This window comes from Lutra lutra, chromosome 13 (genome assembly GCF_902655055.1).
Source record: "Lutra lutra chromosome 13, mLutLut1.2, whole genome shotgun sequence".
Lineage (NCBI taxonomy): Eukaryota > Metazoa > Chordata > Mammalia > Carnivora > Mustelidae > Lutra > Lutra lutra.
The window spans coordinates 81,604,430-81,616,725 of record NC_062290.1 but is presented as its reverse complement, the minus strand read 5'-3'; the positions used below and the strand labels follow the sequence as shown (position 1 = coordinate 81,616,725).

The 12,296-nt window shown below is 48.9% G+C and overlaps 1 protein-coding gene across 7 annotated transcripts in view; it reads left to right on the top strand.

The window, feature by feature from the left end:
• The window catches only part of CDK5RAP2 (CDK5 regulatory subunit associated protein 2), a 171,797-nt gene extending 160,452 nt beyond the window's left edge, over positions 1-11,345 (top strand). For 5 of the 7 annotated variants that reach the window (XM_047699454.1, XM_047699451.1, XM_047699453.1 and 2 more), the window contains 3 exons: positions 6,116-6,242; positions 10,738-10,784; positions 11,249-11,345. In XM_047699454.1, coding sequence (XP_047555410.1) covers positions 6,116-6,242; positions 10,738-10,784; positions 11,249-11,305 — 231 coding nt within the window. In that variant the 3' untranslated portion in view covers positions 11,306-11,345. Of the gene's footprint in view, positions 1-5,691; positions 6,023-6,115; positions 6,243-10,737; positions 10,785-11,248 lie in introns of those variants that run through there. The other 2 variants (XR_007122225.1, XR_007122226.1) reach the window with 2 other exon arrangements.
• Positions 11,346-12,296: the final 951 nt, after the last annotated feature.

Sequence of the window (12,296 nt, the reverse complement as noted above, 5' to 3'; positions counted from 1 at the left end):
GGAGTCAGGCGGAGTGGAGGCCCTCCCTGGGTTTTCCTCAGCAGGAGACAGCTGGTATCATGCCATGGCGAGCAAACGCTCTGGTCATCCGAGAAGCCTCCCAGGAGGAAGAGCAGGCAGATGAAGGAAGGGTTAGAACTTTGCTTGGTGGTCTGATAGATATTGCCCCCTGCATTTATCCAACCTATAAATTTTTGCCAAAGGCCAGCAGGACGGCAGAGGGAAATTTGCATTCCTTGTCATTACTCATCTAGTTAAACCCTTTCTGACAGCTCTCAGATCTGTCAGCTGTGGCAAAGAGGCAGCAGCGAAACAGCTCTCTCTGCTCGGAAGGTTCTAATGAGCCTGTCCTGTGATTTCCCTCTGGGATCCTGGGGAGGAAGTTTGGGTGCACTAGGCTCGGGGAGGTAGGTAACCAGTCATTTTGCAGGGAAATCATGTGTAGGCCACTTTTAGCCAATGGGGCCATGGAGAGGAAGAGGGCCCACTGGGTGCCAGACCCACACTGGCCTTTCATTTTCTGCTCCCCCACCGAGCTCTTTCCATCTTAGGCTCGATGACACAGATGCTCTGACTGTCTGTCTGCCCGGGCTCCCTCCTGGCTGGCTGGCTGGCTGCTTCTCACCTTTCCCGTCTCAGCTTCCATCTTACTTCAGGGTCAGAGAGGGCTCCCCGGTCACTCAGGCCCAGTGCCCTCTTCTGCTTCATCATATGTTGCAAATTATTTATTTGTCTGTTTAATGTCTGTGTCTCTCTGTTTCCCAGGAAGGACCATGTCTATTTTGTTCATATTTTTTAGTGCATAATTTTTTTCTCATATTCCCAAACAAGTACTTGCCCATGTGATTCTTAAAGCACAATGTGGATGAAACTTGATGCAATGTTTTTGTCCTCAGTACACGGTAATGTCTGTTAAATAGACGGAATGTAGTTCTTCTTTCTTTGGTGTGTGTAAATATAAATTATAATCACATCCATCCCTCCTGCCCCCCACCAGGAGACTAGTCCGGGGACTGGCCAGTGCTTGTGATGACTCACCCTTCTTTCCAGGCGCTTCTTATATAATTGATTATGCTCACTTTAGCATCATAGAATTTTAGAGCCAGAAAAAGTACCTTGCAGTCAGTCTGATACGGTTGCTGGTGTACACAGACCCCCTGTGATGTGTTAAATTGCCTCAAGCCACTTTTCTGTCCCTGCGTGTGTTTCATACAGTGCCTTTTTCTTAGTGTGAAATGTGTGTAAAGTAGATTTACAAGTTTTCACCCAGGAACCCCCATTTTTTTTTTTTTTGTTTACGGCCTAGGGTTTTCTCTGAGTGTCATTAATTTGCCTTTTGCATTTAATATACCATCCCCTGCAATCCCTAGAATTACTTTGGGAAGTGTGTGTCATATACATTGGTTTATCTAAGAAAGTTGTGGGAAGAGATACAAATATATATACATATTTGTTTATAAAAATTTTGTTTAACTGGAAGGTTAAACAATAACAAGAAAACAGGCTATTTGTAGGGGTGTGACGGAAGAGGAGGGAAGGGCATGGATAGCAGATTTCTCTGGAAAGATCTTGTTTTGTAAATTTGATGTTGAAACTGTGTAAATGCTTTAAATAATTAAAAATAAATCAAAATGGGAAAAAAACAGTTTCTTAAAATTGGTAGCAAAATGAAACAAACCTTACTATAGATATAGTATTGAAGGCATACCCATGCAAAAAGGAAACATTTCAAGACTAAAACACAGTAATTTGACTATATCCCTAGTAGAAGTACTCTAAGGGCAAAAAGGACTGAAAAAAAAAATGTTTTAATTGTTTTCAGCGATGATACTGTTAATGTGATGTTGGTACTGGTATATTAAAACTGTTAAATTTCTATTGCAGGATAAAACAAATAGCTAAGTAGGTTAAGATTTTTACTATCAGGGAAGAGATAAAAATTTTAAAACAAAGAAGTAAAAATCCTGCCATCTTTGATTTGGAATTATCAATATGTGATACATTTCCTATTAAAAACACTTACGTTTAGTCTTTAAAAATGTCCACTCCAGTACCAATGAGCACCTCTAGTGCCAAACTGTGGTTTCTAAATACCTTTTCCCACTAACAGGAACCAGGACTCCTTGGAGAAATGGTTTGATTCTAGGTCGGACAGGAAATGTACAATATGAGCGTAGAGCATCTTTTCATCCTGGGGGAAAAGAGGGGAGAGGGGGAGTAAAACTTCCAGATTTTCAGCAGTTCTCAAATTATGGTCCCTGGGCCAGCAGCATCAGTGCCATCTGGAAACTTGTTAAAAAGGCAAATTTTAGGGCCTCACCCCAGACCAATTGAATCAGAAAGTCTGGGAGTGGGCCCCCGTGGTCTGTTTTTATAAGTCCTCTTTTTTTTGTTTTTATAAGCCCTGAGAACTACTGGATTGAAAGAAACTTAAGAGACCTATCAAATGCAAAACGTGAAGTTCATTTGGATGCTGGTGAATTGGACCAGTTCAAAAAAATGATGGGCTCAGGGAAATGTATCTCCTGACATACATGGTGATACTAAGCAATTTTTATTTTTTAAATAATTTTTTATTTAAGTACAATTAACATATAATGTATTGTTTGTTCCTGGGGTACAGGTCTGTGATTCATCAGTGTTAAATAACACCCAAGGGCTCATTATGTCACATGTCCTCCCCACTGTCCATCACCCCGCCACCCCATCCCCCCTCCTCCCAAACAACCCTCACTGTGTTTCCTGAGATTAAGAGTCTCTTATGGTTTGTTTCTATCTCTGGTTTCATCTTGTTTCATTTTTTTCCCCTTTCTTCCCCTATAATCCCCTGCCTTGTTTGCTAAATTCCACATATCTATGAGATCATACAATAATTGTCTTTCTCTGACTGACTTACTTCACTTAGCATAATTCCCTCTAGTTTCATCAGCATCATTGCAAAGATTTCATTTTTGACGGCTGCGTAACATTCCAGTATGTGTGTGTGTGTGTGTGTGTGTGTGTGTGTGTACGCACACACACACAATGGGATATTATATACATATATATATATACACGCACACACACACATCACATCTTCTTTTATTGTCATTGTTCTAGGTGTGGTGACAATGTTGTTTTTCTTTCTAAAGAATCTTTTTTCTAGAACTATATACCAAAAAATTTTATGGACATGAAATATGATAGGCTTCTGGGGATGAGTTTAAAAATACTTTTAAGGTATGGATGGGCATGGGTGTAGATGAAGCAGGTTTGGCATTGGTTTGATAATCGCTAAAGCCAGCAGTTCATTATCCCATTCTTTTTACTTTGTGAATGTTTGAGATTGTTCAGTATAAAACAGAAAAAACAATTCAAGAAGCCAACTCCAGGAGGCAGGCCGAACACTCCTGATCAGTGGGTGGCCTCCTGGGAGGGGCATGGGTCCCAGCTCTGAGCGGGCCTCTGTGGCCTGAGGGATGAGCTCCTCTGTTGGGTTCTCCTCAGTGTCAGGCACTGTGCTATACACACCCCATCTCCTTTCATGCCTTATGGGAGCCTCCAGAAAGGGAGGTATTATGTTACCTTTTTCCAGACGTGAGAACTGAAACTTCCTTGCTTTGTCAGCATCACAGCTGGAGGGGACCGAGCTGGTCTTTTAGCCCTCTTGTTTTCACCACAGTGCAGTCATCCTGTAAAAATGAAGATTTTAGTTCAGAGGAACAGCAGACATGCCGAATAATAATGCCTCGTTTTAGGTGCTGGATAGAAGATGGACAGGGTGTGTTGGGAGTGCAGGTGAAAATTTAACCTACCAGTTGGCAAAGGGTCTCACAGCACCTACTCCGTACCAGGCACTAAGGGTCAGAGGGAAGACTTGAGTCTCAGGAGAAGCAGCAAACAAGTAAATGATCAGTTAAATTCAACACAAAATGGGCAAAGACGAAGAAAGGACTGGGCATAGCGAGTGCCCAAAGGAGCAGTAACCAACCTAGATCTCTGGTAGGGAGGAGTCTCAAGGAAAGCTTCCCGGAGATGTTGCCCAAGTTGATTTTTGACAGAGGACTAGAGGTCAGCCAGGCAGGGGTGAGGAAACCATGGTCCGTCCTCAGGCCTCATCCCCTCTGCATCTCACTCTAGATGAATGCAGTCGGAGATGATCCCAGTTCTACAGCTGCGGAGAATGACTTTGTCCCAGAATGTGTGGTCTAGGAAGCCATGACCTGAACACAAATCTTTGAGGGCTCTTAGCGCGAGGAAGAGAGTCAGAGAAAACCTGAAGTTTAAAATTAGTTCTGTTTTGGAAGAACAGCTGACGTCCTTGTAGCTGACACAGTTGGCTAATCTTGAAAGTAGGTTAAAGCAGGGAATCAGGAGATGATACATACCTTAAACAGCGTAGTTTAACTGAAAACAGTTAAATGTACATTCATTTGGCTTTCTTTTGATGTGGGGCCAGGGCTTCTTCTTTGAATGTGGGTCTGCTGGTGAGAATTTCACATCTCCTTTCTTTGATAAACCACATCCATAATGTATGTCTGTCACTTTCGATTTTTGTTTCTTTAAGATGAAGAAAAAGCGTAGACACTTGTAAAGCAACTCGAATACAGAGTTCCTCTAGACTACGTTCCTCCCACACCCCTCATAGTTGATTCACCCACACCTAATTTGCCAGAAATGTGGTTTTTAGTGACTTGCCTTTATCAGGTCGTTCCTGAGGCATATGTTAGTTTTCATACAACCAATTCTCTTTCCATATACACATTTCGTGGGTTTACTTAATGCCTAATTAAATCCCATAACTGATTGCAAGTGCAACCGCCATAAACAAGTTTGGGAACAAAGTAAAGTGGGGTTCCTTGTAAGCGGGCAGCCCGACGTCTTCCCTTTGGGGAGCAGAGGTCTTTCCCTGTCACAGAGTGTAGCCTGTGCCGGCATATCTTACAGTCGGGGGGATGGTGAGAAAGGAGTGTCCTTAACTCTGTGAACCAGCTCAGTGGAGACTGGCTAAGGGAGGCTGTGGGGTGTGTATATTTCATGTTAGAGGCCTGGGAACTCTGGCTTGCCACCCGTCCACTCTCCCCACACCTCTGAAGGATGAAAGCTCACCAGGGATCATATTCTCCTAATCACGCTTTTATATTCTCTTTTTAAAATTTATCATTAAAATTTTTGTTTTAATGAGCATTATAGTTTTTATAAAAAAAAACCTCAAACAATTCTGATAAATTTTTAAAATGAAAAATAAAACTTCCAAATCACGTCTCAGAGATAAGTCACTGTGAACATTTTGATATTTTCTCTTTGTTCATCACATGTTTTAGACATCACATACACATCTGCAGATATAGATCTGTGTATTCAGTTTTATGAAACAGGAATGCCTGGTATACAATAGCAGTTCTGGGCTCTTTTTGTCACTAATTATGATCTTTCAACGTCAATAAATAGAGTTCTGCAACATCATTTTTTGAAAAGATTTTATTTATTAGAGAGAGAGAGTGAGTGAGGGGTGAGGGGCAGAGGGAGAAGGAGAAACCGATTCCCTGCTGAGCAAGGAGCATGATGGGCTTGATTCCAGGACCCCAAGATCATGACCTGAGCCGAAGGCAGCCGCTTCCCAATGAGGCCCCCCAGGTGCTCCTCCAGCATCATTGTTAATAGCTGCAAAATTATGCCATTGTATGTGAGTACTGTGATTTCTTTATGCAGACCCCTGTCGAAGCAAACCAGGTTGTTTATTGGCTTCTACTAAGAAGGTGCGGAGATGAGCACCCAGGAACACAGGCATCGTCGTGTACCCACAGAGTTATTGCTGGGGGTACGCGCCCGAGCGTAGACTTGCTGGATCAAAGGGTTAAGCGCATCTTACAGTTTGGTTAAGTCTTGCCGGCCGTTCCACCTGCACCGTGCTAACTGGCAGACCCACCAGGCTCGTGAGTGCTCACCCCACACCCTGGCCCCGCTGGGTCTTGCCTGGTTTTACCAGTCTGACCAGCAGAGAATGGCTTCTAGTTTCCATTCAAATATTGCTGTTAGTAAGGTTGAGCATCTTTTTGTGTGTGTTTTAATTCTCTCCTATGTGATGGGATATTTTGTATTCTTTGTTCATTTTTCCAATTCCTTTTCTCTTGAGACTGGAGAAATGAAGGCAGAGATCACCAAACTACACAAAAAGCTGTTTGAACAAGAAAAGAAGTTGCAAAACTCTGTGAAGCTTTTGCAGCTGAGCAAGCACCAGGAAAAAGTCATCTTTGATCAGCGTAAGTGAGCGGTTGGGGGCGGGCCGCCGTGTCTGACCACTTCATGCCTCTGAGGACTAAAAACCCCGTCCTGGACACCCACTTGGGAGCCCAGATCACCTGTCATCCTGCCTCCTATTTATGGGTTTCCTTTCATACTTTGTCCTTTCTGACCTGCAGACAAATAAATTCACTTAACAGACCTCAGCGGAGAGGCCACGTGCTGCCAGCCACTGTCATCTTGTTGGGGAGACAGGTGCATGGTGTGTGCTTTGACAGGAGTGTGTGTGGGGTAGGGTCTCAGGGAACACTGAGAGGGGCGTGGGAAGAGCGTCATTCTGTCCTGGAGGGTCCGCTTCTTGGACACAGGGACAGCTGAGCTGAGTTTTCAGGAAGGAGTGGGTGTGGGTCAGATGGAAAGGGGGCAGCATGGACAGACACAGAGAGGCAAGAAAGAAGGTCTTGTGTGTGAGAAGCCTACGCCCGTTCCCGTGGCTGGAATAAGATTGCAGGTGGAAGGTTGAGGCGGGAGGGGTCGCTGGGACTGGAGCTTGCTGGTGGCTGCTGCAGTGGTCCAGGCAGGCCAGAAGGAGGGCCTTGGCCGGGCCACAAGGCTCCAGGGGGAGGGGATGGTTCTGAGAAATATTTCTCAAGGCAGATACGGAAACTCAGGCTCAGAGAGGCTAAATAACATTTGTAATATCAGCACTCGTTCTGATCCAGGAGCTTCGGAGATGGTGGGAGCAGATCCTTGTCCCCAGTAGAAACCTGCAGCACTACTGCACCCCGAGTGTTTAGAGGAGTGGCAGTTGCCTAGTTTCTGCCTGTGCCTGTGGGCATCACATCCCTGGCCGAGCCTCTCTGTCCCCTATCCCTGTCCCTGTTCTGGGAGGGCCGCTGACCGTGGCGCTTTCCTCTGGAGCCACCAGCCTGCCCCGTGCTACTCTCTTATCAAAGGCCTACATTTCTGGGGCATTTCTGAGCAGCACAGAACATAGGTGGTTGTCAGGTAGGAGTTCTCCTTAGCCTCTCCCTCTCCCACCCCCCAACCCAGGAACCTTCTGAAAACAGACTCTGCGAGACCAGCAGAGTTGGAACTGCGGAAGAAGGAGGCTCAGTCCTGGAGCAGGTGCTAACTTGCTCCTCCCTGCCCACGTCGGTACAGAGGTGAACGGGATGGTTCCTGCCAGCACAGAGCTCTACTTAATGGGCAGACGCAGAAGTCAGCTGCAGGGAAACACACTGAGTGTGTCCCCAGCGGCCTCAGGTGGTTCAAGGCTCTTGACTGATGGGGTCTTGAGGGACGAGTAGGAGTTAGAGGAGGGTAGGGAAAGGATTATGGCAGGTGGCCTCGAGGGTAAGAACTAAGTATTCAGGAATGTACTTAGGATATGCCAAGGGATTTGCTCTGAGAGACAAAGCAAAAGAGCTAAATAGGGACCAGGTCACAGAGGGCCTGTGGACAGACTCCAGAATGAGCAGCAGGGGCCGATGTGGTCCATTGCATCTTAGAAGGTCCTTGTGGCTGAGCAGGGAGGGTCCAGGAGGCAGAGAGACATCTGTAGGGGCTGTGGCGGTCTCCCTGATGACAGCAGGGATGCTTGGCAGGACTGGGGCATGGAGGGGAGGGGATGGTTTGGGCAGACGGAGGAGCCAGCTCTGTCCGAGTGGTGGCTGTCACGGGGTTCTGGCCTGGGCTTCCCATCACTCAGAGAGTAGAAGTACTGGCGGGGTCTCTGGGGAACAGTGCCGGTTGTGGTCATGCGTGAGGCAGCTGTGGAGCACTGGGTTAGAGCCCCGGGGTGGCAGGGATGGGAAGTGGCAGTTTTGCACAGCCGCCAAGTCCAGGGACAGTTGGGACTCTGCAGTGGCGTCTCTCTGTGGCAGCCCCCAAACAGTCACGGGGCACGTGAAATTCACCTCTCATGCCGGTGAGGAGATTTTGGGAGTGTCAGTAGGTCCAGATGGGCAAGCTTCCGTGGCGGGTCCCGCCTCTGAGCCCCGCGTCAGGGATCCTGGAGTCCTGAGTGAGCACAGATCAGATTTCTGCACCCCTGTGTGACCTGGAATAAATGACTCCAACTCCCCGACCTTCTGATTCCTCATCTCTAACCAGAGACTGTAACCCCAGAGGACTCGGACTGGCCAGACAGGCCTGGGTTCTAATCACAACTTAGTAAGAAGTGCCTCCGTTTTCTTATCTGTAAATTGGGTTGGTAATGATACCTAAACTTTACTGTTCTCTTCGGGAACAGAGCACGTGCCCAACAAATGCTAGTTCTTTGCCTCCTTTTTCCCATGAGTTCAGACTGGAGTCTCTGTGTATAGGTGGCAAACCATTCATAGAACCACAAAAGTCTCAGACCACTGTCCCCACTGAAGCAACGTCAACCATCTCTGTGCCTTCAGCGCTCAGCTCAGAGCCGGGTGAGGGGCTGCCCAAGGTGACCCAGCTGGTGGCCGACCCTGGCTTGTACTGACTCCGGTGCCAGGCTGCTCAGCTCCTCCCAGTGAGTCTTGAGATGCCCTTGGAGATGCCTTGAACCCTGCCAGCCTCAGGTCTGCTCCTGGCTCTGAGGGATGAAGTGAAAGTGGGTATAGTGTCCCCTCCTCTGCCCCCTCCCTTCCTGGGTCAAGCTGAATACCTCGTCTGGTCCCAGAGTCTGCAGGGGAAAGGAAGGAAAGCTATCACAGTGAGACCCAGGGACTTCTGCCATTCCCTTGTCATTTGACTGGGAACCATGGCTTCCCCTCCAGCCTCCGACCCAGGGATGCTGTCCCGACAGGCTTGCAGTATTCCCTGAGGTCACAGTTGGCAAGCTGCCTGTCACGAACTAACGCCAAAGCTGGTGTCTTCCTTGTCAGCCCTCTGCTGAGGTGGGAGCCCTGCGTGGAGTTGGACAGTCCTGGGTTCGAGTCCCGCCTCAGCACTGGGCACGCCTGGATTTGGGATGAGCTTGTTACTGCTCTGTCCCTTGGGCTTCTCCTGGCCGCAGGGATTTCCGGGCTCTGGAAGGTGAGCAGTACCGTTCAGATGTGAGGCCCTTTCACACTTGGGGCAGGTGAGCCTTCATTCTTCATGGGGAGTCTTGTGCTTTTGGTACTTCTGGTCCCCTTTTGGTATGATTTTAAACCTCCACACCTGGGGTACCTAATCTTTTCTGGGTCACAGGTGCTTTCGCAAGTCTCAGGGGAGGTAGGAGTTCTCTCCAGAACGCATCTACCCAGACACATGCAAAGACCCACACGTAGTTTCCAGGGCTTTAGGACCCCTCCTAAGCATAACCCCGGATGCAGGTGCAGAACCCCTGCCCTGGAGCAGGGGGTGGGAGGGTGCAGAGAGACAGTGAGCACCTCTGAAATCGAATTTGGCCAGTTAAAAACGAAGCCCACACTGGCTGTCTTTCTCCTCCCCCTCCCCCCACCCACCCCGGTGTCACAGATTGCAAACAGACTTTGTTACTTCAATGGAAATTTTTTGTGAGGCAAGAAATAAATATTTTCCCAAGGCCACCACATGGCTCCTGTTCTGAACGAGCCATTGGGGAGTTGCACCGTGTGTGCATTGAGGGGGAGTCTGTTTCATCCTTGGGCACCACTGGCCAAGGGCCCAGTTTCAGAAACCTTGATTCTGTCTAACTGGGGAACCTGTGGATTTCATGATCCTCACTGAGGCATGTTTAGAACGGACCCCTGACTGGGCCAGGAATCTCTTCAGTGGCGGCCTTCCCACCGCTGCTGGTGTATGTCTTGGACAAGAGAAGGATTCAGGGAGGACATGGTCTCACTTTACAGTTGTTGCCCTGAAAGGCAGGCACCTGCTTTCTCCCAGGGCTTCTGATACACTGGGCATCTGCCTTGCACACAGCTTAGAGCATCTGATCCGTGGAACCCCTGGAATCCTCCCGTCCAGGGAACCATGTCGAGTTCTTCTCCCAGCTAAAGGACACCTAAGGAGGAAAAAATGCCCAGAGTTCATGCTTTCCCCCAACTGATTCAAATTCCTGCTTTAAGGGTAAAAATTGACTTTTTAGAACTACCTGTGACCCTTGCCTGGGCCTTGGCATATGGGCTTGCTTGGAGTTAGGCAGACCACCTTCCCAGAGCTGTGCCTCCAGAGGGCCTAGGAGACCAAAGCATGTGGGTGCCAGTTAGGCACAGGCCTCTGCCCACCATCGCCTCTCAGACCCATAGACATGAGCCCTGGGCTCACGTGGGGGGGCTGGGCATCCGCAGGCCTTGCCCGGCCTGTAACATGGGCTGGTATTGCTGTGAGCCTGTGGCTTAGCATGATCTCGAAGAGGTGACTCTGGTCCCCCATGGATTCTTTGGTCTTGGAGTTTGTGATGGGTGGATGGAGCCTTGCACACCTCTCTCGGGTCTGGATGCTTTGGGCTTGTCCACACGTCTTCCTGACCCATTTGGGCTTCAGGGGGTGCTTCCTCCCTGCAGCTGGCTTTTACACCGTCTCCCTGAGCGTCTGTGTCTAACAGTCCTGTTCTTTCTTTCTTCTCAGTGGTCGTAACCCACAAAATCCTTCGGAAGGCCAGAGGAAACCTGGAGGTAATGCCCCTTTGAGTTCTGTTATTGAAAGCCCATTTGGGGCATGGGGGATGGGCACAGGGCAGGAAAGGACTTCTTTTGAAAAACGAAGCTGAAGGTGACACCAGGACGCAGGTCCTCCACAAACAGTTGTGTTTTTCCGCCAGCAGCACATAAAAGGTTTCATTTTATCATGGCGTGGTTTCAGGGCTTATTCTAATTATTACGTTTGTTTGCTGTTTTTATGAGTGAGAAGTACAGCAAACAGCACCTGGCACGTAGTAGGCGTTTGATAAACATCTCTCGAATGAGGGAATATAATATGATCTCATCGGTGCTGGGTTCTGTAAATATTTAGTGATTAAACAGTGTGTCTTTGAAAGTAGTTTCAGAGTAACAGTTCCGCCTTTAACTCTGCTGGGGATCTTACTTCAGAAGCCCTCCATGGGACCTAAAATACTCCTTTTCTCCCTCCCTTTTCCTAGCTTAGGCCCGGGGGTGCCCATCCAGGAACATCCAGTCCCAGCCGACCAGGCTCCTGAGGAGAATTTCCAGCCAATAAAGCTTGCGGTTCCCACCGAGCTCCCGCTGTGGCTTTGTTACAAGTGTGGTTTCGATTTATTGAGGGAAGAAAAGGACTGTCTGGCTGAAGGAAATCTGCTTTCCACTTTGTGTTTTCTCTCCTAAAGTTGGTTTAAGGGGCGTCATCAGACAGCGTTCAGGTGCCTGGCTGCGAGACTTCGAGCAGGCCCCGAGCTCTGGGGCGCTGGACCCTTTACCTCGGGGCTGTGGCCTCACTGTGGCGGCCTTGGGTCCACCTCAGACTGGCTTCGTGCTCAGCCAGCTCTGCGGTGGGGGACCTCACTGAATGAGTCATTTCGACTTGGTGGTTCAGTGACTCCATGCAGAACCTGGAAGCCCGGGTCCCGAACTCCAGAGTGGGACAGGCCGGGGTCTTAGGAGTGGCATGGCCCTCGGATGCCTCCCAGGCTCTCCGCTAAGGTCCCTCAGGTGTCCAGAGAGGAATGATGCCCCGTGGCACAGCCAGGCTCCGGTGCCTGCACTGGGCAGTGCGCGATCTCATCCCAGGGCAGTCCCCTGAGGGATGCCTTCCCAAGGAGGAGAGATCTAAGCGAGGTCCGGAGCGGGGACTTGTCATTGCAGTGTCCCCAAGATGACAGTGATCTTTCCATTCTGTTGTCCCATAACACTGCCTCATGGTTTGCTCCAATCTTGTCATCGACCTTTGTGGTTATTCATCCTCTGTCTTTGTCCTGAGCTTCGTGATGGCCCCGGGAAGTAAACCGGGTGGGACTCAGCCCTGTCCCCAGAAGCTGGCAACCCAGGTGCGCCCAGCCCTGCCGGCAGGACGGGCTCTGCTCAGCTCCATTCCTTCTGCCTCATGGCCCTGTGCTGCCTCCATGCCAGCGAGCAGGCAGGCTTCCTCAGAGCAGCCTGCCGTTGGGAGCATGGTGAATCCCCACTCCACCTCCCTCTGGGCCCATGCCGGCCGTCGTCCCGCAGACTTCAGTG